Raw genomic sequence first — 23,522 nt, 5'->3', positions numbered from 1 at the left:
TTCGAGACTCTTTCTGAGTTGTCAGTCTCCCTTGACCTACCCGAGAGAGCCTCTTATGACCATTGATGGGTGGTAGGAACAGTTTCTTTTGACCTAAGACCATCACCAGACTTCATTTCTATGAATAGTTGCCGGATAGTTCCGGTATTTCATATAATCAGGTCACAAAACCTGACAGACGAGAGCAGGTCGTTGCACTGTCGCCAAACATCTCAGAACCGTTCTCCACTCCATGGCGACATGCGCCGTCTTACCTTCCCCGGGACAACATTAACATGCACGTTTATGAGCATAAAACAGTCCTCAATAATAACCAACCATATCCGTAACTTTCCGCTCAGTTTATATGCCAAAAGTCATGATTTAGCCCGGTATTCTCAGAGCCGATATGCCGGATGTCGGAGATAACGGGATTTGCAACTCTGATTGGACCGGCCGTGCATAAGCGTCGGCGCTAATGCAGGAGCCACGGACATAATCGAGAGGCTCGCGACTTTGGCCCGGGATAGCTTCATTTATATTTGACAGGCGGAGTTAAACTTCGTTGTGTAACATTTTGAACGTATCTGACCTATTTGCTGACCCCATTCTGTGGCGAGGTAATGACGAAATTTGGCCATGTTGGAAGGTATAAAGACAATCGTGGTCTTCTCTAGAAGCCACTCTTCTCACCAAGCATCAAACATTCATCTCCTCTCCTATCAAACACTCGATCTCTTCCACACGGTTTCTTACTATCATCAATTGCAATGTCCAAAGTCTGGTTCATCACTGGTGCCGCTCGAGGACTCGGTCGTGATCTGACCGAACAAATCCTTGCCTCAGGTGACATCGTTGTCGCAACCGCCAGACAGCCAAACCGCCTTGAGGACCTCATCACCAAATACGGACCCCAAAAGATTCTCGCCATTGCACTCGACGTCTCAGATGTCGCTCAAGTAGAGGCTGTCATCAAGAAAGCTGAAGATACATTCGGCCGGATCGACTATGTAATCAACAACGCTGGATACGCTTCCATGGCATCAATCGAGGACATAGACCACAAGAGCTTCCGCGATCAGATTGACGCCAACCTATTCGGAGTAGTCAATGTCACCAAGGCTGTCCTCCCAATTATGCGACGCCAAAAGTCGGGTCACATCATCCAAGTCTCCTCAGTCGGTGGCAGAGTGGGATCACCTGGCCTCGCTGCCTACCAAAGCGCCAAATGGGCAGTAGGAGGCTTCTCCACTGTACTCGCCCAAGAAGTAGCTCCCTTTGGAATCAAGGTCACAGTCGCTGAACCCGGCGGTATTAAGACCGACTGGGCCACCAGCGCCGCCGAGGGTGTCACCATTAGCGAGCCCTACCAGCAGACGGTTGGCGAGATGATGAAGATGAGAGAGCTTTACTCTTCCAACTGGTCTGAGCCTTCCGACATTGCCAGAGCCATCATCCATCTTGGCCGAGTCGACGATCCACCTCTGCGTATAGTCTTGGGTCCTAGTGCTGTTCCTCACGCTCAAGCTGCAGCCAAGGCGTTGGCTGAGTCGGATGAGAAGTGGTTGAAGCTGTCCAATCTGGAGTTTTAAACGGAACTTCAGGTTGTACATCCCTCTGGAGATAGTGCTTAGTTTATATGTTATAATATTTTAAAGCTCATTTTATGGTTCTTTGGAAAGCCTAGTCACATGTCGTGTCTGCTGCCTCGAAGCGTGTCGATCTAGATTAGGTGCGCGTAGGCAGTATCTGTCTAAGAAATATCACCGACGCAGAAGAGCTCTATCCCTCCCGCCTCATTCTTCTCGGCCACCAAAGGATAGCGGTCATTGATATACATGGCATCAGCACGGTTGTCGAAAGGCTTTGTATTCGATGCCCGTTGGCGTTTGTCTTTGGGTGCGAACTTTCGGATGAAGGCGGAAGCTTTGAATAGGTAATCCAGGCTGATCTTGATGGCCGACATCAACTCCTGGATCTCCGAAGTCGAGCTTGTGGCCTGTGGGACATCGCCGAAACTCGATGTGGATGATATCGCCGAGTCGGAGTCGGAGGACGAGATATCATACTCGGCAAGGTCCGTGTCGGAGTCAATTATGGGACCGGCAGTTCTGTTGCTGCGTCTCCCCGTGGTTATGTCTGTTGCTAGTGATTCATTGTAAGCTAACAAGCCATCAGTTTCAGAGTTACGGGTTCCAACCAGATTGAACCGAGTCATAGAGGTCCGCAAGCGTCCTTAAAATGACATTTTTGACCATGGGACTGTTTCGAAGCCGATGTTCAAGAGACAGAGGCGATTTGGGAGCTTGCAAAGCACCGAGGTTGCCAACTCACTGGTCAAACCTCTCTTGCATCTCTTCAATCTCTCTCTCGTTCACCAAGTCCTCCACATGGGAATCATCGTCTTTGGTTGCGGCAAGAAGAACTGCAATGGCGGTTTGACAACCCTTGGCGATGTTCCGTATTTCTTGATCGCCCATCGCTATCCTCTGGTTGTTGCTTGCAAGGGAAATGGTGCTCAGTAAGTGTAATGAGAATCTTCAACATGGATATGGCTTGGTAGATGTGGATGTCAAGTAAGCCTTCTTCAGCCTTGAGGGGTTGGTCACAGATTAGGGAGAAATCGCCAGGCTGTACACCCCGCTGCTGCATTTCAGCCTCCTGTGGCTGCTTGGCGGAACATTAATGCCTCTGCCACATGATATGATCCCTGTTGGGGCAATACTAGACAAGTAAGATATTTGGTGGAATTGGAAGTGTTTCATAAACGGTCCAGAGACTAGTCTGTATTATCATTAACCACGCCAGAGTTCAAAATGCTGGCTTTCCAAGTGAAATGTTCATAATCCAATTCAAGTGTCTGCTATACACTACTACATAATTACTGCCCAACACTTATTGCTGCCTAATGCTCATCTGCAGCCAGAAAGACACTATCCAATAAGATGGCATGCAATCCCCGCGCTCCATGTTCAGCTGAGGCTGAGTTGTCTCAACAAGGGCGCCTGAAAGAATTGGACGGTGCATTAAGCACCAGATGGACTTTTGTGCTACTCGCATTGACCTACAAGCAATGTCCTCCAGTGGCAGGCTCTCTCTTCAACTCCCTCATATCAGACCACTTGCGCGAACACTTACTCAATGTCCGGTATCGAGGTTGCTGGTCTCGTCCTGGGAGGCTTTCCAATCCTCCTCAACTGCCTCGATTACTACCGGAAGGGATTCGAGCCACTAGAAGAATGGTTCAGCTTCCGGACTCACTTCATCGCGTTTGTCGATAATATCAGACACCAGATGATGAGATACAACGAGTATGATTCGGCTCCTGGATCCAATCATCGGTGACAACGAGAGCCTCGCCAAGTTGGTTGGAGATCCAACTGACTCACGCTGGAATGATCACAGTCTTGATAGCCTCTTGGAACAGCGTCTATCCAGCGAGCTTGATAGATTTCTCAGGATCGTTCACAGGATGCACGAGGTTATGCTTGACTTGAACAAGCTCCTGCAAATCGAAGATGGACAGGTATGACTTCGCCCCTCCTACCCTTTCTCTATCGTTGAAGCTGCTTCTTCCTCTATAGAGGCTTCACTTCATGTTACATCTTGATACCCACTTTCTGACACTCGGTCAGGTCTCCTGGGTTGGTTCATCACAACATAAACCCTGGCAATGGCACTTCAAACGGGTCCAGATTAGCTTTTGCAAGGGAAAGCATAAAAAGGTCAAGAAGTTGGCATCTCATAACCAAGAACTTCAAGAGATTCTCGGTTACAGTGAACGTATCATTCCCATCTCCGACAAGCGAAAGGCTTCAGAGCCAGTTGGCCGCCTCGAAAAGCTCCGCCAGCACGCCTGTTCCGTGCACAGCGCTCTTAAGTAGCAGTGGAAGTGCAACAAATCGTGTCGTCGCCACGAAGCCCATCTCAGCTTACGTGCCGAAGCCGTTTCTGTCAGCATGAACGTCATGTTCATTGTACATAGCGGACAAGGGACACCTTCCAAACCCATAACGCAAGAGGTTATGACCCAGCCAAAGGAAGTATTGCCGCCAGCGCTATCAGACGTCAGCCGTGTGCCGCAGTCGGCTCTCTTCACGACAGTTCAGCAGACTGTTGTCGAGCAAGATACTCTGGCGAAGACCAAACCAAACCTCATCTACCGGCTGTCACAGAGACTACATGTGAAGGAGTTATCGCTGAAAGGATTATCAGGCAAAGCAGGAACCCAAAACTCTCCTTCTACTAAAAAGAGCGTGAGATTTGGATCACCTGTGCCTGTGATTGCGATAAGTCCTCCAGGCAATAGTGGCCAGGCTGGAGCTGGGCCGGCCCATTCTTCGAATGCAACTCCTGTAACGGCTAGCCCTATTATTGGCAACCCTTCAGCTCCTCTCCCCATCGCAGACCTCTGTTCGTTCTTGGTCAACAAAGAACCAATCTCGGGGGTTATCCGAGGCGAATCTGATCGGCTTCTCGAACTTTGCAAACCCCCCAAAGGTCTTCGAATGGTCATCTCAAAGAGAGTGAGGCTATTTCCACTCCCTGAACTCCTTGACGCCTACCACCAAGCTACCATCGACCTGTCAAGACAACACCGGTTTGAAATGGCCACGCATATTGCGTCGGCACTGCTTCAGACTCATCGATCGCCATGGCTTTCTGCAAGGTGGTCCAAACGCGATTTCTACTTCCTGGCGGACATGGATTCTCAATCACTTAGCAGCAGCCACCCTTTCGTCTCTCGCAATTTTCTCTCCAGTTCGAGCGACAAAGAGGAAGACACTGTACATGAAGCCCCTAATATCCCTAGAAATCGGCAGGCTTCGGAAGAAGACACCCGCGCATGCCTCTTCACCGTTGGCGTCATGATCCTCGAGTTGATATTCGGGCACAATACTGAGGACTGCAGTTTCCGCAGAGACTACTACAGCAAAGATAACAAGCCCAACGATCAGACAGATATCAGCACTGCGAGGAAGTGGGCGACGAAAGTGCTGGGTGACAGCGGTGCCAACGTTGCGGATGTAGTAAGGAGGTGTTTGGATTGTTCCTTTGGCCCAAAGCCGAGCTTTGCAGATGTGAGATTTAGGAACTCTGTGTATGAAGGGGTTATCAAGCCCTTGGCGAGCTATTCAAAGGTTTGGCCGGAGGCTATGCCATAGCTAGGGTTGTCTAGTGGTGGGCTTTAATGCCTGTATTCCAACTTGGGTCAGGCCAAAGACGAGGTAATAAGAACCGTGGGCTGGTGAAATTACGATTAGGCTCTCAGGTGGCAATGACATAAACCCAACTGTTCGACAGGTATTACCGGCGTTTATTGACGAAGCTCAAAGTTTCCCTCTAGCCTTCTCCTTGGACTGTGGTATCATTGCACACAGATGAACGCAGGACGCCACAAGATTTTCTTGTTCGTCATACATCTGAATCTTCATGTCGAATCTTCCCGCATACAGTCTTTCCATTGTCGTTCGGGTCAAAAGCCATTCATCTTTGTTAAGCGGCGCATGAAACGTGATCTGCAAGCAGGTAGTCGGAACTCGATAACGAGCGGCCATCAGTATGCCGTCCTCGGCGTAGTTGAGCGGCATAATCGGAACCTTATGAGTAGGGTGAAGTCAGCCAAATATCTCGGCTATAAACTTAAGGAGCCCTTACCAAGTCTGCAAGAACCGGAATGTGCTCCAGTCGGAACGTGTCTTCATCGTCCATCTTGGTCCATTGGTATCTCACGTTCTGGCCGCCGTACTTTTCACTCCAGAGTGGAGTACCGCTGTCTCTTGGCGTATAAACTCGGACTGCAGCAGTTGGTGGGTTGAATTGATAAGTAAGAGCATCAGTCCATCTGGCGCACTCCTTCTCCCGATCGGGCACCGGCCCAATCGGAGGCTGAATGTTGTGTACGTAGCCCTCGTCCTGGAGGACGCCAAATCTTATGATAGCAATGCTGCATGTCTGTTGCTTTTGACCTTTGCCTGTCAAAAGTTTTGCTTGAATCGTTGAGCCTCGGTTCCCAGCCTGGAGAGTTTCGAGGCCAACTTCAAATGGCCCTGCTGGCAAGGGATGAAGAAACTCGACAAACAAGTTAAGCGGTTCAGTGTGTGCTAGCTCTTGGTGTTTTTCTCGGTTGTACTGACGTGCCGTCGTCATCAACACAGTCGCACAATACCCCCCATGGGCAGACAATGTCCTTCCGGCTGGAACAGTCAGCAACCGGTCTAGAGGCTATTCAGGTAACCCACCGTTAGCACACCAGACCAGGGGAACACTGCCACTGTATTTATCGCCATTTGACCCTTCCACAGGTTTAGTCTTGATCGCTTCAGGAAGTCCAGTTCTCGGGAATTCGTAGTCCTCCCATCCTGGGGTGACGTCGGGATGCGAGTTGGGAAGATGGGCGTCCGACATGATGTAGATTGAGGGCCAAACACAAAAGAGAAAGGACTGAAATGACCGGGGCGAGTCATTTACTTGTAGATATACCAAGACCAACAACCCGGTCATCCCGAGATAGCCGTGCAGCTCTGTCCAGTCCGTGGCTCAGCGTCAGCACTAGAAACAAAACCATTGCATCCCCGGCGTTGTATCGACCCAGTTACTGCAACAATGAAACATATGCCTCGATCGGCATGACTCCACCAGCTGGCGGCGCAGCGCAAAGATACAGGGTCAAGCTTACATGTGTGCCACGGCTGTCGCAAATTAGCCGATTCTCATTCGCGTAGTTATTTTGCGATGTGTCCGAGCTCGCAAATGTGACCATTTTCAGTGAGCATGAATATGTTGGCTCGACACCCTTGAATGCTGCATTTGGTAAATCCATGCGCCCGGCGGCCGCAGAGAGCCGTCAACATCACCTTGATTGAACCAATTGTAGATGCAATGAGTTGTCTGAGTTGGTTTCAAGGATGCAGGGAATTGCCTGTCACGACTGTTGATCATGTGGGGATTCATACCCAAGCGCCGTTGGACCCCAGACTCATCACCCAGGCCGCAGTTGCAGAATGACAATCAGCATATGCCACATCTTGATTGTAGGGTAGAATTTCCTTTCTGGGGCTACTTGACGAGTCGTTTGCGCTTCAAAGCCAATTTTCCGGTTTTCCTTGCACTCCTTGTACGCCTACATTTCTTGCGTGCAGAGCTATAATAATCAAAACATGCATGCCATGAGACTTCTAGATCATAGCATTTTTGTATACTTCGGCTGGGCCGAATCCTCTTAAGGGGATAGTCAGCAAAGACCATCGACGATCATGAGTGAGTGAGGCAACCATCCACAACGTAGTTCGCCGTCCAAGTAACAACCAGTGATTAATACCCAGAGTCTTCTGCTTTCTATGCTTTCCAACTCTTAATTTGGTTCAAAGATAGGCTAACAGAAAATAAACGGTGAGCATCTGTTGACTTTTTTCTCTGCCTGGTTCCATAGACCTAGCTCACAGCCAATCGGGTATCATCAATGAACTAACACATCAGAGGAACATTACTTATGGTATTTTTCGACTTGGCTTTAATGCTGACAGGTGTCAATAACTGTGTTCATTGCTATTGTGGCTGATGGCTTCTTTTGGAAGCGTCACCAGGTTCACAAAAGGGGGGACATCGCAGCTCCCTTCAAGACAGAGAATCTTCAATTAGCAGAAGGCTCTATGTAGTAAACCTTTTCTTAGAACTTAGTAGTCAGATGACCAAAAAGTATGCAAGCTCCCAAGCCTCAGAGCGCCCTGTCTTCACCCATTGGCTCCAAAACTCCAACTCTATGACCGGTATACCCATGCCGCCCTCCTAATTTGCCCTTTCTTTTCACTATAACTGCTCTTACACGATTGGTATCAAGGGATTCACAGCCAGCCTAAGGCTTTCCTCGACCAACTCCAGGAGCCTATCTCGTCTCCGACGTCACCGAACTGCCAGATGTATCAGTGAAAGCTGTGGTTTAGTTGAGCGATAGGGTAAGCAACACCAAAGACGGCGTGACAGCCCCCGCATTGTGGTGTGACTTTACCCCTTTCTTGCTGCGGGCTGTGTATCCGAAGGTGGTGAAATTTGACTTTCTGGCAGTCTAACGGTTTTCATCCTGAACAGAATGGAGCACAAGCCTAGACACCCAGCGAATACCCAGACTGGTATGTCTAGAGGTGCATCAGTCACTAAGCAAAAGTTCACCAGGGGAAAAGAAGTCTAGTGGAAACGACAGAGGCACCCGGTTCTTCCCACTGACTCTCGGGCATGGATGTCCTTCAAATAAATTTCTAGCTTATATGCAAAGGCAGGAGGGATGCAATGAGGCGCCTGGGGAATGCTTAATGTGGTTCTACATTATTATTGTCTGCAATGATGGCAAGAAGCCATCAGCCACAACAGCAAAAGACACAGTTATTCATACATAACGGCATCAAAGCCCAATACCGTAAAACACCGTGACTGGTTCTACACGTCCGAATATGTTTCTCCATGACGCGTTCTCGTCGCGTTCAAAACCCTCTACACAATCCTCCAGTTACACATAATTCTCGCGCATCTGTTCAGGGTAGTTATGCGTCACAGCCATTCACAGGCAAGCCCTCAAGCCACCAGTTTCAGCTCGTAACCCTCCCTCGATGCTCCAGCCTGGGCAGTGTTGGCAATTGTCAAGTGTCTTCAAAATGAGCGAGTAACAGCCCGATCTAGTAGTACTCCTATTATCGGAATAACACCCTCTTGAAAATTTTCTCAGTCAGGATCATGCCATTGAAGCTGATCACGTACAATTGCAGCATCCCTCGATTCACAAACCTTGTCCCGTCTCATCGAGAAAGGCATAGCTCGGAAGCCCCGTCTTCTAGCCGGTTCTTGACACGCTCCCATTCGCCGACAGGGACGCTAATGCCCCTGCCACCCCCACCGGAAACTCCGTGATAACTGCCCAGCTCGGTATTCCAAACTGTCGGGCCGACAGCTCGCGATCTTTCACTCAAACCCCCTGAAGAATCGACGGAAAGTCTCGACCGAGCTCTTCTCGGTCCGACAGCTAGCACCAGTTCGCCCCAGCCCCAGAAACTTTGTCCTTCTCCTGAACCAAAACCCCAGATTTCCTTGGCCTGTACCGATACTTGATCCTCCAGAGGACCAATAAAGACGTTCTAGAGCTTGCCGACGCCCGTCCGCCTCCACAGGAAACAGCCCTCGTGATCCCCAGAGAGACCCCGTTTTTGGTCAAGAAAACCTGGAGAGATGACGCTTGCTCCCGACGCCTTACCCCGTGGCATGAGCTGACCCTGTTCACCCTTCCGGAGCTAAGCCTGTTGTTTATGCCCTCACAGTTGACAGCCGGCTATTCGTGTAGGCCACGAGACATTCGGCAACGCTTGGACCTTTTTTACAAAGAATCTTGAACCGAAAAAACATCTACTTAAGCTTACCCAGATCCCCAGGTTTCGCCTCCTCGGAGCGATTGCCCTCAGGGTATGAACCAGGACAACAACACCTTTACCTCATTCATATCACGCTACTCCATCACTTGTTCAATCTTTGCCATGGCGTCCAAGCTGTCTTCAGCTGACGTTGAAGTCGTCCACGACGATGAGTTCAAGGGCCATGCCCACCATGCTGAGGCCAGTGCTGCCACGGCCAGAGAGCATCAGCTGAGCTTCAGAGATTCTCTCCGGCTGTATCCCAAGGCCATTGGCTTCTCCCTGCTGTTCTCTACGGCTATTATTATGGAGGGTTATGATCTTGCCCTCATTGGATCTTTCTACGGCTACCAACCGTGAGTAACCTTCCATGCCTCCGTCACAGCACGGCACTAACATGTACTCAGATTCCGAAACAAGTACGGCAACGAGTCTGATGGCGAAGGCGGCAAAGTCGTCTCAGCCGAATGGCAGACATACATCCAAGTCGGAGGCATGTGCGGCCAGATCATCGGTCTCTACCTCAACGGCTGGGTGTCTGATGCCATTGGCTACAAGAGATCCATGATTCTCTCTCAGATGCTCATGATCGCCTTAATCTTCATCGTCTTCTTTGCCAAGAACATCGAGATGATCCTCGCGGGCCAGATCCTGCTCGGTATCCCGTGGGGCGTTTTCCAGACTCTTACTTTGGCTTACGCTTCCGATGTTGCCCCCGTCGTTCTTCGACCTTACCTTACGGCCTATGTCAACCTCTGCTGGGTTATTGGCCAGCTTATCTCTGCTGGTGTCCTCCGTGGATTCCTCAACATGGACAGCGAATGGTCCTACCGTATCCCCTTCGCCATCCAGTGGGTTTGGCCTCCTTTCATCATTCTCGGAACTCTCTTCGCTCCAGAGTCTCCATGGTGGTTGGTCCGTCAGGGTCGCCATGCGGATGCCAAGCAGGCCGTCCTCAAGCTTGTCAGCCCCAAGCCTGATCTCGAGTTTGATGCCGATGCCCAAGTCGCCATGATCCACGCCACCAACGAGCTCGAGAAGGCTACCTCTGCGGGTACCAACTACTGGCACTGCTTCATGAGAACCGATCTTCGACGAACTGAGATCGCTTCCATCACTTATATTGCCCAGGCTACTTGTGGCAGTGTGCTCATGGGTTACTCTGTCCAGTTCTACGAGCGTGCCGGTCTCGACCCAAACAGCTCGTTCACCCTCAACATTGTGCAGTACGCTGTTGGAGCCGTCGGTGTTATCCTCTCTTGGTTCCTCATGGCCAAGCTTGGACGCCGAACCCTCTACATTGGCGGAACATGCGTGCTCTTCATCATTCTTATCGTTGTCGGTGGCCTCGGCTTTGCTGATTCGAGCAAACCCGGCCCCTCTTGGGCAGTCGGTAGTCTCCTCATCTTCTACACATTCATCTACGATATGGCGGTTGGCCCCGTCTGCTACACCATCGTGGCTGAAATCCCTTCCACTCGACTCAAGGCCAAGACCATCGTCCTTGCACGCAACTTCAACAACATGGCTGGTCTGGTCAACAACACCCTGATGCCCCGCATGCTCGGCGTCAACTCGTGGAACTGGGGTGCCAAGACTGGTCTCTTCTGGGCGGCTTTCTGCCTCCTGATCATGATCTGGGCCTACTTCCGCCTTCCTGAGCCCAAGGGCCGCACTTACGGAGAGTTGGACGTTCTGTTTGAGCACAAGGTTAGCGCGCGGAAGTTTGCTAACACTCGTGTGGATCAGTTTGGAGACGACAAGGGTGCCGTGGAGGTTGACGCGCATGCCAAGTAGGACTTGGTCCGAAGCTACTGCAGCTTGGCTACGGGGGGCTTGCGGGACTTGTGACTCGATAGTGAGACTGGGGTTGTTGCTTCGTATTTAGAGGAGGCGCAGTTGTAGATAATCATAGATCAAATGATCTTTCTTCGTACCATGCTTGTGCCTTTTAGTGAATCAGTTGGCGTCATGTCTCACCGCTATAGTGCCCCCTCAAGTCAATTTCCAAATGAAGGGAGAACGTAACATCCCCTCCTTTGATCGGCTGCTTATTGAGGTACTGTACGTAGGATTAAACAACGACAATTACCTAGAAAGGAAACTAGAGCCCTTTTGCCGGACCATAGACTCCATCCTCTCACCCCCTGACCCCAGCATCCCCAAACCACGTCAAGATTTACCCCATTCTCGACAGGTATCGGTACTGCCAAGGGTCCCACCGAAAATCCGTTGGGCTCGTCAGATGATTGGAATGAGGCGATCCGAATCTGTCGGACCGACAAGACTAGTGAGCGCCGGCAACGAGTGACGGCTGGGGGAACAAGTCTGGGGCCGGAAGCCCGGCTGAATGTACTTATAGGCAGAAAAGAGCTTAAAAGGAAATGAGCTGTCAGTTGGGGGAATACCTGCTTTCTACAAAACCGCCACCCGGGCTTGGCCGACCTCACTTCTCTTCCCCGCGTTCCATCTCTTCTACATCTGTCATCATCTCGAGAAGCTGTATTCGAATATTCTTTATTTCTTTTTTCAAATACATCGACTTGTTCAATACGATATGACGGTGAAGAGCTGCGTCCCCCGCCCGCGGTGGCACCCATCTCCGACTTATCATCTCAAAGCTCCTCAAGGCTGGATCAACGACCCTTGCGCTCCGGGTTTTGATACCTCGACAGGCACATATCATTTATCATACCAATGTAAGTATCAGCCGCCCTTCGGTAATCATTTCAATACTAACACTACCATAGGGAACCCGAACTCGTGTGATTGGGGTGATATCGCCTGGGGTCACTTTACAAGCTCGGACGGACTGCACTGGAAGCATAACGGAGATCGGCCGGTCCTGGAACCTTCAGAGTCTTACGACGATAAGGGAATCTTCACAGGCTGCTTCTATCCCACCGGTCTGCGGGGAGAGAAGGGACAGTTGACAGTGGTGTACTCATCCATCACCAACCTTCCCATCCACTGGACCCTACCATATACTCGCGACTGCGCCGGCTTGGCGGTTGCAACATCGGACGACAGCGGTAAGACTTGGAAGAAGAGCGAACAAAACCCCATTCTCCGCGGCGAGCCTGAGGGCCTCGATGTTACAGGCTTCCGGGACCCTTTCCTTACAGAATGTCCTGCCCTGGACGAGCTTCGGGGAGAAAAGAGCTTATACGGATTCATGTCTGGAGGCCTTGTTAAGGGCGGGCCCACAGTATTTTTATATGCTGTTTCACCGGACGACTTGACCAAGTGGACTTATCTCGGTCCCTTTGTCGATGTTCCAACTGGCTTCCGCCCATCTGGGCGCTGGAGTGGTGATTTCGGCGTCAACTGGGAATGTGTCAACTACATGACACTCCACAATGAGTCTGAAGAGGCTCAGTTCCTTCTCATGGGAACCGAGGGTGGAGAGAAGCCTGGCATCAAGGACAGAAGCGGTGTTTGGTCCTTGTGGATGGCCGGCGCACTCGAGAACACCTCGGAAGGTCCCAAGATGAAGCATGACTATAGTGGTATTCTGGACCACGGTTGTCTGTATGCACCAAACTCATACGAACACCCCGTTACCAAAACTAGGATCGTTTGGGGATGGCTCAAGGAAGACGAGTTGACCTTGCCTCGTCGAGAGTCAAAGGGCTGGACTGGTTACTTCTCTCTCCCGCGGGAGCTCTTCTTGTATACTGCCGAGAATGTCACCAGAGGGCTCAATTCGTCCTTGGAAGACATTCAGTGCGTCAAGATAATGGACAACAGCAGTCAAGGAAAGGCAAAGAGGGTTCAAACACTTGGGATACGGCCACTTCCCAACATTGAATCACTCAGACTGGGGGAACCCGCCTTTTGGTCTCGCTTGGCTACCAAGAACAAGAGCGGAAAGCTGCTGGAAACGCAGTCTGTCAGCTGGGAGTTGGAGGCCACCATCAACATCTCGGCAGCCCAACAACGTCTTGGCTTCTGGATTCGTCACGACAAGGACGCAACTCAGAAGACTGCCATCTACTTCTCGCCTGAAAAGGAGGAGATTGTCGTCGACCGGACTGAGTCCAACCAAGAGGCAGACATCAAGAAGGATGTAGTCTCAGGACCCTTTACTCTGTTCTACTTGGATAGGAATGGATCCGAGGAGCTTGAGAAGTTACGACTTCGCATCTTCTGCGATGGCGATATTGTTGAGGTTTTTGCCAATGATCGTTTCGCTTTGTCGACTATGGTGTATGCCGACTCGAAGGAGTGCACGGGTATCAGTTGGTTCGTTGAAGGTGAAGGCTCAGAAGGAACGGTATTTGAGTCTATTAAGCTGTGGGAGAATATGTCTGAGGTCATTGTGCCGTAGATATCGGGCAAGTGTCAAGGAGGGAACTAATAATGATCATTGGGCACGAAGAATGGGCAAGTGAATCCATATAGAATGTGTTAGAAGAGATATCGAACTAGACTTTGTTTCTTGACCTCAACTTCCCACGGACTAGTTTGATGTAGTTTGTATTCTCGTACCTATGTTCGAGGTCGTGGCCATTATTTATTTACTTCGCCGTACGGGCCCCTCGTGCCGAACAACCCCTGTTACCCAGGGAGGAACTCGTTGTAGTACCTGTTTGGGAATTAAGAGAAGGAATAGCATGATGTCATGTGGCTTCTCATTCGAGGTCAGCGGTCGAGGCCCATTTTATTGGCAAGTTGGCATGTTTACCGTAAAGGGTTATAGAAAGCACTTCCCCACCATCTCCAACTCGATGATTCGTGCCCTCATTGACGTTTCCATGTGTCATCCTTGTGCTGCTTACACCATGTGATTGTTAGTAATGTTTGATGAAGAGCTCGTATGTTTCCTTCGTGCAGTTCAAGATGAAGTCTTTCCCTCAAAGGTCAAACTTGCACTGCAAATGCGCGATTTACTCGATGCCAGTGAATCACACAGACGATAGACATCCAAGATGAAGATCATTGCAGTTGCAGGTGGAGCTGGAAACGTGGGAAGCACCATTGTTGATGGTCTCGTTGAGTATGGCAAGCACAAGATCTACGTTCTCTCTCGAAAGGTAAACTCTCTTTTAACGCTGTCTTGAGTTCAGTGGTCTAACAAGAGCCCCCAGGATCGACCCTCACAAGGGGCTGTCAACTATCTTCGAGTTGACTATGACGATCCCGACGCTATCGCTAAGGCATTCGAGGAGGCCGGGGTCAATATCATTATCTGTGCTATTGCCGTCGTCAACCCAGAGGCCAATCAGTCTCAGAAGAACCTCATTCGTGCGGCCGAGAAATCAGCTACCACGGAGCGGTTCGTCATCAGCAGCTTTGACATGCTGCACGTAAAAGAGTAATGACTACATCACACAGGGACAATGCCTTGATTAACTATATATCAGGGACATTGAACTATCTCCTTTGGCGAGGTACACCTTTGAAGCAATTGATGAACTCGAAAAGACGCAGCTCACCTACACCCGCATCGCCAACGGTTGGTTCCTCGACTACTATGGCATGCCACACTGGAAGACTCACCTGGAACCATGGATCAACGTCATGAACGTGGAGAAGAAGTGGGTAGTCATCCCAGGAGACGGAAGCGTCAAGGCCAGTTTCATTACTTCTCAGGACATGTCCAGATTCGTCGCCAGGTTGATGGATTTGGAGAAGTGGAACAAGGTCAGCCCGATTTTTGCAAACACGTTGTCCTTTAGTGAGTTGGTGGAAATGGCAGAGAAGGCTCGAGGTAAGCCAGAAGGTCACACTACTAAATCTTGGTACTCACGATATGTAGGATGCAAGTTCCAGGTGGCAAACGATAGCCTGGAGAAGCTACAGTCCGGGAAAATCTCCTTCCACGAGGACTTTCCGCCGATTGGGTACGGCGAAGGTGACCAAGCTTTCTTCGCCATGCTTCACTATCAAGCCGGCATTGGACGATATCTTGTTCCAAGGGACTACCCTCCTCTAGACGCAGAGTTTCCCGATCTCAAAATCACCACGCCTCTCGAAGTCATGGAAACTGCTTGGAAGGACAAATAGTCCTGAGGCGTCTTACGTGGTAAGATTACTATGTACCAATTACCATCATTTACCCTGCCTTTCGTGGGTTCTTCTCCCAAAGGAAAAACGATGTGATCAGTCCAAGTGCAGACATGACCGTCATGAAGATGTTTTGAAGGTTGTATCCTTCGGCAAATGCCTGCCTGACAGCCGCCTTTTGCGTCGAATTGAGGTCGTTGACGGCTGATATAGAATCGTAGATGGCTGCCGCCTGCTCTGGGGTGACGACTCGGTCCAGCTTGGGTGCTAGTTGGTTGTTGAGAATGGTAGCACTGTGAACTGGTCAGTCTCTGTCCTTAGCTTCTGCTTCGTGGGGATTACCAGATTGCAAGCGAGACTGTTCCTCCCAAGACACGGATCTGAGTTAGGGCACCCATCATGACCGCTAGGACTCGAGTTAGCTATCGGATTGTCATCGAGCTGGATAACTCACAAAGGTTTTGCTGGGAGACAACAACTCGAGCGAATGTCAAGAGTGTAGTAAGACCAAGGCCAAACCCAATACCCATCAGGACCTCGTAGCCATACTGCTCTTTAGGTACGCTTTTAGAATCGGTTGGCAGTGAGCATGTCAAGCCAATACCAATGACCTGCAAGACCGAGGCGACGAGAACGAGGTAAAATGGAGGCACCTTTGCATTGCCTGTCATGAATCCTGAGAAAGCAGTTGCCAATGGAGAGGTCAATAGTAGAGGAAGCAAGGTCAAGCCGCCCTGGACTGGGGATACGCCATAGACAGCTTGTGCTCTCTGCGGAATGTTGACGATCATTGACACGAAAGGGAACCCAACAAAGCAGGCAGTCCTACAAGTCGTCAGCAAGCTATAGCGGCAAAGAACAGCATCGTTACTCACAGAAGCATAGCGGCAGACAGTCGGTCCTTGCAGATACTAGGAGGAAACACCGGCTCCTGTCTCCAGTTTGACTTTTCGAGAAATACTTCCCAAAAGCCAAACGCTATGCTAAGCACAATTGCCAGGACGAGGGTCGAGATAACGACGGCGCTTTTCCACGGATATCGAGTGCCTCCTTCTTCCAACGCAAAGACGAGAAGAACTGATGCGGCTAGCAAGAATACCATGCCGACAATGTCAACCCGTACCCAGTTGGAACGTTGGACTTTGGAGCGTAGGACCTGCCGGAGAGGAAGTTGTGCAGAAGCTTCGGAGGGTGGGAGGAAGATGGCGACGAGGACGAAAGCCACCGCACCTCCAGGAATGCTAAAGAGGCCTAATTAGCAACTCTCCAACCGTATAAAAGGCATTGGCCACCAACTTGAGCAAAAATACCCAGCGCCAGTCAGAGTGCTGGCTGATGACACCACCCAGTACCGGGCCCAGTACGTTGGCGACGATGAAGAGGGTCGAGAAGATGGCCATGTACTTTCCGTATTGATTCAGCGATATCAGGGTTGGTGCTAGAGTCATGATGATGGAGAAGATTCCGGATGCGCCGACGCCTTGGAAGGCTCGGAGTATAATGCTAGAGTTGCGAGTTAGCACAATCGATGACTTGACAAGGCAACGGGGTCAGTTACAGTTCTACCATGCCATTCGCCGCTCCGCAAAGACCGGAGAAGACGGTAAAGATGGCAATTGCCAGCAATAACATGGTCTTTTTCCCAAATATGTCGCTCAACTTGGCGTATATTGTAAGGAAGCCTGGTCGGCATCAGCATCAGCCGCTGCGAAGGCGCGTTCCATACCTACCAGTGTAGGTCAGGAGATATGAAGTGACGATCCAATCGCGCAGGATAAAGCCATTGAGGGCATCGGTGATGGATACTAGCGACGTGCTAACAATGGTCGTCTCGAGAGTTGATAGGAATAAGCTGATCCACAGGCTTTCAAGTGTCAGCAGTTGGTACTACATTGAAGATGGCACATACGCAATAGTCAATGCCCATAGTCGCCAGCCTTGTAGATACTTGTCCTGGTCTTCGGTGGTAGGGCTGGAAGCGGGCTCTGGTTCAGGTTCTGGAGCAGCTTCTTTGTTGCCGCTCTGCTGGTTCCCTCCAGGCGGGTCGGCTAAGCCCGAAGCGCCCATTGGTGATAGTTGCACGTCACGCTCTATGGGTTGATCACCACTTGCACAACGGTCCATGGTAAAAGCAATGGATCAATCTGGAGTAACTAATCGAAGAGACATGTTTACAAAAAGAGGGTAGAGTTATAGCAGCCGTGCGGGAAATGATGGATGGATTTAGAAGTGAACAAATTGCCTGATCGCAGCCACGCAAGCAAGCGAATCCTTCAAGCATCCTCCCCTCCCAAGCGAGGTACGGAAAAGCAGAGCGACAATGAGTGTAGATCGGGAATAAACGCATTTGTGAAATGGCCAGGGGGTCCCCTGTCGAGTCAAAACATTGGCAATCTTGTGGGGCATCCCTGGGCGAATCCATCTCATCAAACGTTTCCCAGGATAATTGCAATACATGACCAAGGAAATATATGGCATAAAATGGCATAAATCATGGAACAATCCTTGTACGGGGATGCTGAAACTTTCCACACCGTACACGTGCATGCGAGCTACTCAATACCTGTCTCATCAGTGGGCTACCTTCACCCACAAGACTCCCAAGGCCAATTAGCGACGGCCAGTGCGCTTGGCAGCCTCGGACAAGACAACCGAGAGTCTGGTCAGGGTGGCAGGGTCCATGTCATTGAACACCTCCCAGAAGTTGTTGGTGTCCTCTTCCTCTTGGGCCTCGCTCTCCGACTCGGGAGCGGGCCTGCGCTTGGCACGGCGCCTCGCTGCGACCGGTTAGTTAATTGCACAGCTAACGATAGGCACCAGTTGTAAGCACTCACCACTGACGCCGCCGCCCAGGGAGCATTGCCCTCCCGAGCGGTTCCAATCACAGTTGGCGCAGTTGGGGACAATGTCGGGGCAGACAACGCAGCCGATCAGGGCTCCCTTGGAGTCCTTGCACTTGGCGCACTGGTCTTCCTCGTCCAGCTCTTCGCCGTACAGGTGCCTGATCATGGCATCGCAGTTCTGGCTGTTTCTCAGGTTGATGTTGTAGGGAATCGGCTTGAGCGACCGACTGTCGACCTTGGTGCGCAGCTCCAGCTGGCGGACAGGCTTCAGGGCGTGTTAGTGAGAGGTCCACCATGGACGATATGCAGTGAGAACTTACGCGACCCTCGCTGAGAAGCTTGATGACCTTGCTCGAGCAGCCATTGATGGCATGCATGAGCACCCAGACCGTCAGGTCCGGGTTAGCGGTCGGCAGAGGCGAATTGTAGTCAAAGGAGCTCGTCTCCACGCCAAAAACAGTGGCAGGGACATAGCGAGCCCTGGCAGAGGGGTAGCCAGGGATCTCCTCAGCGCTGCCACGGGGGAAGGGCTTGGGGTGCTCAGGCAGGGAAGACATGCTTGTAGCCGGGTTTTGCGTATTGCGCAGTACGGTCACGTACGGGTGTATACTTTTTGTGGGTTCGGCCCGTAACGGGTCGTAGTGCTCCGTAGTGTTGCGTAATTGGATGCGGCAGATCCACACCGACGAGATCTAGGCCAAAAAAGGCAACAAGGGTATGAATACGACCGCAAAGGTCGAGATAATGGCAAAGAAGATGTGAATGAATACCAAAACAATTGTTTTGGTTTGTTTAATCGAGTTTGAATTGTTTGTCGCGAGCGGGGTAAAGGTCCAAGTGAGGGAAAAAAATTGCCACGTAGTGGCCTGGTTAACCCTACGCCAACGAACACCGGCAGCGCACGTGACAGTAGTCATGTGAAATGTACCAAAACGGAGCTCAACTAGCCAATAAGGGGGGATAATGTCACTAACGGGGTCGTGAGTCTTGGCCAGGCAGTTGTTGGCGACGGCTTCAACTTGTGATACGTGAGATGCATGTTATATAGGTTGATGAGGTTAATTGACGTTGCAGGAAGGGTGGACCGTGAATTTCTCTAGTTGTTGACTATAACTTAGTGTAATTGTCCGTCGTTCTACTCGTCGCTCCCTCCATCCACTGGTTATATGACCATTCTACACCGGTTGGCTGCTTGCTATTGCTAAGCATCTCCAATGAAGACCTAGGCAAGGAAAATGATGTTTACAAAGGTCCAGAGCTTCTTTATAATCTTTCATCGTTCTCTGCTTCCAGATTGCGGCAAACAATGCCCCTAACAGATGAGATCTGGTACATCAAATGCAAGTTCAGGGTAGGGGTGACACGCATTCCCCGCTCCTTTGTGCTGACTAACCTCACACACACGTTGCCCAGGCACGCATCGGGGCTTGTCTTTAGACACGATCAGCCAAAACACCATAACAACTATCGTGTCGAATCTGTCGATGCGCTCTTTGCGCCGAGCCTTTAATCAAGCTAAATGCCAATAGTCTCATGTAGACTCACAAGAACCGCGCCATCCGCCGCTCACATGACCCGTCATATCTCACTAAAAGCTGTTCCATCTGTCGGCAGTTCTCCTGACACTCATCCCCCACGTCCTCTAAGATGAACCAAGACCTTTCCAAGTACACTACCACCTTTCGCGCATCGCAACCTCGCCGCATCAAGCGCAACCGGCAAACAGTCTCATGCTGTAATTGCCGATCGCGGAAACTAAAGTGTGACAGAGAGCAGCCTTGCGGGGCTTGCCGGAAACGGGGTGAGGAGAACGCGTGCCGCTTTGGACCGGCCCCGAAACGTGCCTCTTCATCTGCCGGAAAAGATGAGCTCCGGAAGGAATTGAGGCATATGACGCTTGTTCTTGACGCCTTGGCTGAAAAGTCTGGAACCGGAAGGGATGTCTCGCACAGCCAACTGGCCGAAAGCATCAACCGCATGCAGAGGGTTCTGGATGCGGACGAAACCACTGTACCTGCAGAACCTGCAAGCGCACATCATGAAATTGATGTGGTATTTGGATCAATGTCGCCCACAACTCTCCCCGAGATCTACAGGGCGTTGCCGGATCGACAAGCCACGGACAGCATGATCGCTGCGTATTTCAACGCACGATATCTGACTGCTCCGTTTATCCATGCTCACCAGTTCAGGAGGCAGTATGACCTGTTCTGGAACTCTCCAGAGTCTGCAAATTTCCTCTGGGTCAGCATACTATTTTCCATCTTGGCAATCGGAGCTGTTGTGACGAATGCAAAGGGGACCAACGCCATACCGGTTGACCCTTTGACATATCTGAACATGTCGGCGAGGTGTCTCTTGGCAGGTCAATACCTCGAGGCTGAAGAATTCTCGACCGAGGCCCTGGCTATGTATTCCCACTCGAGATTTACTTTACGGGGAAGCCAGGATATTGCTCTACACTCTTTATGTGGCTTGACTGTTCGGCTGGCTCAACTACGAGGTTATCATCGCGTCCCGTCTGATCCCTCGCTTGCACTCACCCCATTTCAAGCCGAGATGAGAAGACGTGTGTGGTTTATCATTCAGCTTTATGATGTTCTCTGCGCTTTTGGGCGAGGATTGCCGTCTCTTATACACGAGGATACCTGTCATACTGGTCACCCAACAAATGTCACCGACGACGACTTTGATGAAGACAGCATTTTGTTATCCCCTCGGCCGTTGACGGACCCTCAGAGCATGGCCGCATGTGTTTACCAATCCATGTTGCTCCCAATCCTGCGCCGCATCATCCGTCATGCTCTTGGGCTTAAAGCTTGCACTTACCCAGATGCTATACTCCTGGGCCATGAGCTGGAAACGTGGTACCTGTCGATACCACCCTACTTACGTGCACGCTCGATCCGGAGCACCGCCTTTACCGACAAGAGCCACACGGTCATGGATAGGGTCATGCTGGAGCTTCTGTACTCGATGGGTAACAGCATACTCTATCGGCCGTTTCTCGATCTCACCAAGCCCCAAGACCAGCTGTCTCAGGTGTCCCTGGCTATCTGCCGAAGGATGGCAATGAAGGGTGTGAGGGCATATATCGAAGTAGATCGAGAGTTGCAAAGGGGAGGGCGACTGCACGAGGATCGCTACATCGCATTCAATTTGTCCAGCAGTGACTTTATGGTCTGGAAGATTCTGGCACCCCTTGAATTCGCCGACTGCCCAGATATGCCGTGAGTTGGACTCCCGCCCTTCAGGACAAGAGTTCTAATTGTTCTCCAGTATGCAAGAAAGCAGCAATGTCAAAGGCATGCTGGAGACAGCTTGTCAAATGTGGTCTGCCAGAGCAGCCACTTCCATGCATGCGTCAGAAGCCTCGAGGGTTCTTCGAGTGATTTCGGGCCAGATTCAAATTGCCCAACACTGGGTGATTGAGATCCCCTTCGACACCTCGAATTTCTATTGTGCGGATGACATAAGGAATGATAACCAAACTCAGCTGGCTTCTCAGCATGGGGAAAATGAGGCAGAGCCATCGGAGGCCTTGGCCCTAAGCATCCCAGAGGCCCCATCATTTGACGCCTTGTTAACCGGCCTTGAGGACATTGACTGGGTTTGTTCATGTCTTGATACTATTCGAGCCGATACTGACAACAAATAGGGTGCTATCGATGATTGTCTCCGGTACAACTTGTCAAGTGAAACGACATCAGATCATTTGCTTGCCAATTAACTTATGCGGGCGGCCGCATCTTGTTGCAATCCGCCTCTAAGGTGTCACCGTACATGCGGCCGAGAGGATCCCTGACCTCCGGATATATCGGATGTAAGCCTTGCCTTTTTAGGAAACGAGAAGCTCCGAAGCTCCGACAGAAGGATCACCAACCTTCCGATCTGTGATCAAAGATGTATCAATGGAGGAAAATGTGCCATGACTGGGTATTGTAGGGGAGAGGTGAAATTTTGCAAGTATATAAAGGACTGGGGGCCCAGCAAACCTATGACTTGACACATCAACAAGACGCAACATTCTACCCAGCACTTCAAAGCATCAACCCCTTCATCCTCACGAAAATGGCTGCTCAGGAGGCCTTCCCGGAGATAACCAAGTCCCTCATCGTCCCTGCGTTCAACGAGCCTCTCGTCTTGGAGAAATCTTTGACCCCAACCGTGACAGCCCCAGGAACCGCCTTGGTGCGTATTCTGAGCACCTCTGTCCGACCTCACAACCGCAATGGCTTTGCAGGAAAGGGCTTTCTTTCCTTCACTCTCCCCTTTGCCCCAGGAGACACTGCCGTTGCCCGAGTTCTCTCCGTCGGAGATGGTGCTGTCGCTTTGAAGCCAGGCCAACTCGTCTTCATCAATGGCTTTGTCGCCGCGAGAGATGATCCTGATGGAACTAGAGTCTTGATCGGTCTTCATGACGGCGGTGGCAAGGCGCGAGATGTCGAGATCTTTCAATTGTACAAAGGTCTCTGGAGAGATACTGCGACCATGCCGATTGAGAACTGCTTGGTCCTTAATGAGGCGATCCTGAGGGACCAGATGGGCTACTCTTACGCCGACTTGAACTACATCCAACGTCTGGCTGTTGCATATGGCGGAATCAGTGCTGCCGATCTCCGTCCCGGAGAGACCGTCATTGTTGCACCTGCGACTGGTCACTTCTCCGGCGCTGTCGCTGAGGTCGCCGCACAGATTGGCTGTCGAGTCATTGCACTCTCTCGCTCAGCTTCTAAGCTGGAGCCTCTTGCAAGCCGCTACCCTCGCATAACCGCCCTTGAACTCACCGGTGATACCGAAAAAGACCTCAAGGCAATTCGAGAACTTTGCCCTGAAGGCGCAGACGCGTTCATCGACATCTCGCCCTCACAAGCAACTGCATCTCCGCACCATCTCTCCGTCTCCCTTGACTCGCTCCGACCCTTCGGCCGGGCTGTCTTTCTTGGTGCCATGCTGGGTGTCAGCGTCAACTACGTGGGAATTATGGCTCGTAACATCACCATCAAGGGTCAGTTCATGTTCACGCGGGCGGAGCTAGTCTCACTCATCAAGTTGATCGAGACTGGGGTCTTGAAACTCGGCAAGGATGCCGGACATGAGACCGTGGGCGGGGGGTTTGCGCTTGAGGATTGGGAGGAGGCGCTTGTTGTTGCGGAGGGGGCTGCGGCATGGGGTCAGCAGGTCGTGTTCACTCCCTGAAAGGAAGGGTGATGAACTCCAGTATCACTACTGTGTAGTGAGTCTACTGGATCGAGTGACATCTAGTTAGAATGAAGATAGTATACAACCAATATCA

The 23,522-nt window shown here is 51.0% G+C and overlaps 10 protein-coding genes across 10 annotated transcripts; 6 read left to right on the top strand and 4 right to left on the bottom strand.

The window, feature by feature from the left end:
- Window positions 1–749: 749 nt before the first annotated feature.
- On the top strand, window positions 750–1,571 carry MRS44_015627 (uncharacterized protein; the record flags this gene model as incomplete). Its single annotated transcript, XM_046271134.1, has 1 exon — window positions 750–1,571. The coding sequence occupies one exon, from the start codon at window positions 750–752 to the stop codon at window positions 1,569–1,571; it is 822 nt and encodes a 273-aa protein (XP_046130228.1).
- A 161-nt stretch (window positions 1,572–1,732) lies between these two features.
- Window positions 1,733–2,459, bottom strand: MRS44_015626 (uncharacterized protein; the record flags this gene model as incomplete). Its single annotated transcript, XM_065619282.1, has 2 exons — window positions 1,733–2,090; window positions 2,314–2,459. 2 exons carry the CDS (start codon window positions 2,457–2,459, stop codon window positions 1,733–1,735), a joined length of 504 nt encoding a protein of 167 aa, XP_065475354.1.
- Window positions 2,460–3,120: 661 nt separating this feature from the next.
- On the top strand, window positions 3,121–5,144 carry MRS44_015625 (uncharacterized protein; the record flags this gene model as incomplete). Its single annotated transcript, XM_065619281.1, has 4 exons — window positions 3,121–3,290; window positions 3,385–3,505; window positions 3,615–3,859; window positions 3,911–5,144. 4 exons carry the CDS (start codon window positions 3,121–3,123, stop codon window positions 5,142–5,144), a joined length of 1,770 nt encoding a protein of 589 aa, XP_065475353.1.
- Window positions 5,145–5,309: 165 nt separating this feature from the next.
- On the bottom strand, window positions 5,310–6,387 carry MRS44_015624 (uncharacterized protein; the record flags this gene model as incomplete). Its single annotated transcript, XM_046282141.1, has 3 exons — window positions 5,310–5,579; window positions 5,638–6,176; window positions 6,222–6,387. The coding sequence occupies 3 exons, from the start codon at window positions 6,385–6,387 to the stop codon at window positions 5,310–5,312; spliced, it is 975 nt and encodes a 324-aa protein (XP_046130231.1).
- Window positions 6,388–9,497: 3,110 nt separating this feature from the next.
- On the top strand, window positions 9,498–11,171 carry MRS44_015623 (uncharacterized protein; the record flags this gene model as incomplete). The annotated part of the gene is made up of 2 exons (XM_046271159.1): window positions 9,498–9,730; window positions 9,782–11,171. The coding sequence occupies 2 exons, from the start codon at window positions 9,498–9,500 to the stop codon at window positions 11,169–11,171; spliced, it is 1,623 nt and encodes a 540-aa protein (XP_046130232.1).
- Window positions 11,172–11,931: 760 nt separating this feature from the next.
- MRS44_015622 (uncharacterized protein) lies at window positions 11,932–13,704 on the top strand (the record flags this gene model as incomplete). Its single annotated transcript, XM_046272195.2, has 2 exons — window positions 11,932–12,073; window positions 12,125–13,704. 2 exons carry the CDS (start codon window positions 11,932–11,934, stop codon window positions 13,702–13,704), a joined length of 1,722 nt encoding a protein of 573 aa, XP_046130233.1.
- Window positions 13,705–14,305: 601 nt separating this feature from the next.
- MRS44_015621 (uncharacterized protein) lies at window positions 14,306–15,383 on the top strand (the record flags this gene model as incomplete). Its single annotated transcript, XM_065619280.1, has 4 exons — window positions 14,306–14,410; window positions 14,465–14,652; window positions 14,741–15,087; window positions 15,136–15,383. The coding sequence occupies 4 exons, from the start codon at window positions 14,306–14,308 to the stop codon at window positions 15,381–15,383; spliced, it is 888 nt and encodes a 295-aa protein (XP_065475352.1).
- A 49-nt stretch (window positions 15,384–15,432) lies between these two features.
- Window positions 15,433–17,507, bottom strand: MRS44_015620 (uncharacterized protein; the record flags this gene model as incomplete). The annotated part of the gene is made up of 8 exons (XM_046271127.2): window positions 15,433–15,676; window positions 15,726–15,789; window positions 15,838–16,208; window positions 16,259–16,624; window positions 16,680–16,886; window positions 16,942–17,065; window positions 17,114–17,247; window positions 17,293–17,507. 8 exons carry the CDS (start codon window positions 17,505–17,507, stop codon window positions 15,433–15,435), a joined length of 1,725 nt encoding a protein of 574 aa, XP_046130235.2.
- Window positions 17,508–17,993: 486 nt separating this feature from the next.
- Window positions 17,994–18,783, bottom strand: MRS44_015619 (uncharacterized protein; the record flags this gene model as incomplete). Its single annotated transcript, XM_065619279.1, has 3 exons — window positions 17,994–18,160; window positions 18,218–18,491; window positions 18,547–18,783. The coding sequence occupies 3 exons, from the start codon at window positions 18,781–18,783 to the stop codon at window positions 17,994–17,996; spliced, it is 678 nt and encodes a 225-aa protein (XP_065475351.1).
- A 1,090-nt stretch (window positions 18,784–19,873) lies between these two features.
- On the top strand, window positions 19,874–23,425 carry MRS44_015618 (uncharacterized protein; the record flags this gene model as incomplete). Its single annotated transcript, XM_065619278.1, has 4 exons — window positions 19,874–21,456; window positions 21,506–21,836; window positions 21,885–21,921; window positions 22,245–23,425. The coding sequence occupies 4 exons, from the start codon at window positions 19,874–19,876 to the stop codon at window positions 23,423–23,425; spliced, it is 3,132 nt and encodes a 1,043-aa protein (XP_065475350.1).
- Window positions 23,426–23,522: the final 97 nt, after the last annotated feature.

The sequence above is a fragment of the Fusarium solani genome (genome assembly GCF_023522795.1).
Source record: "Fusarium solani strain SB1 chromosome Unknown bctg00000011, whole genome shotgun sequence".
In the NCBI taxonomy this organism is placed as follows: Eukaryota; Fungi; Ascomycota; class Sordariomycetes; order Hypocreales; family Nectriaceae; genus Fusarium; species Fusarium solani.
Note: the sequence above shows the minus strand (reverse complement) of the source record. Positions and strands in the feature narration are given on the sequence as shown.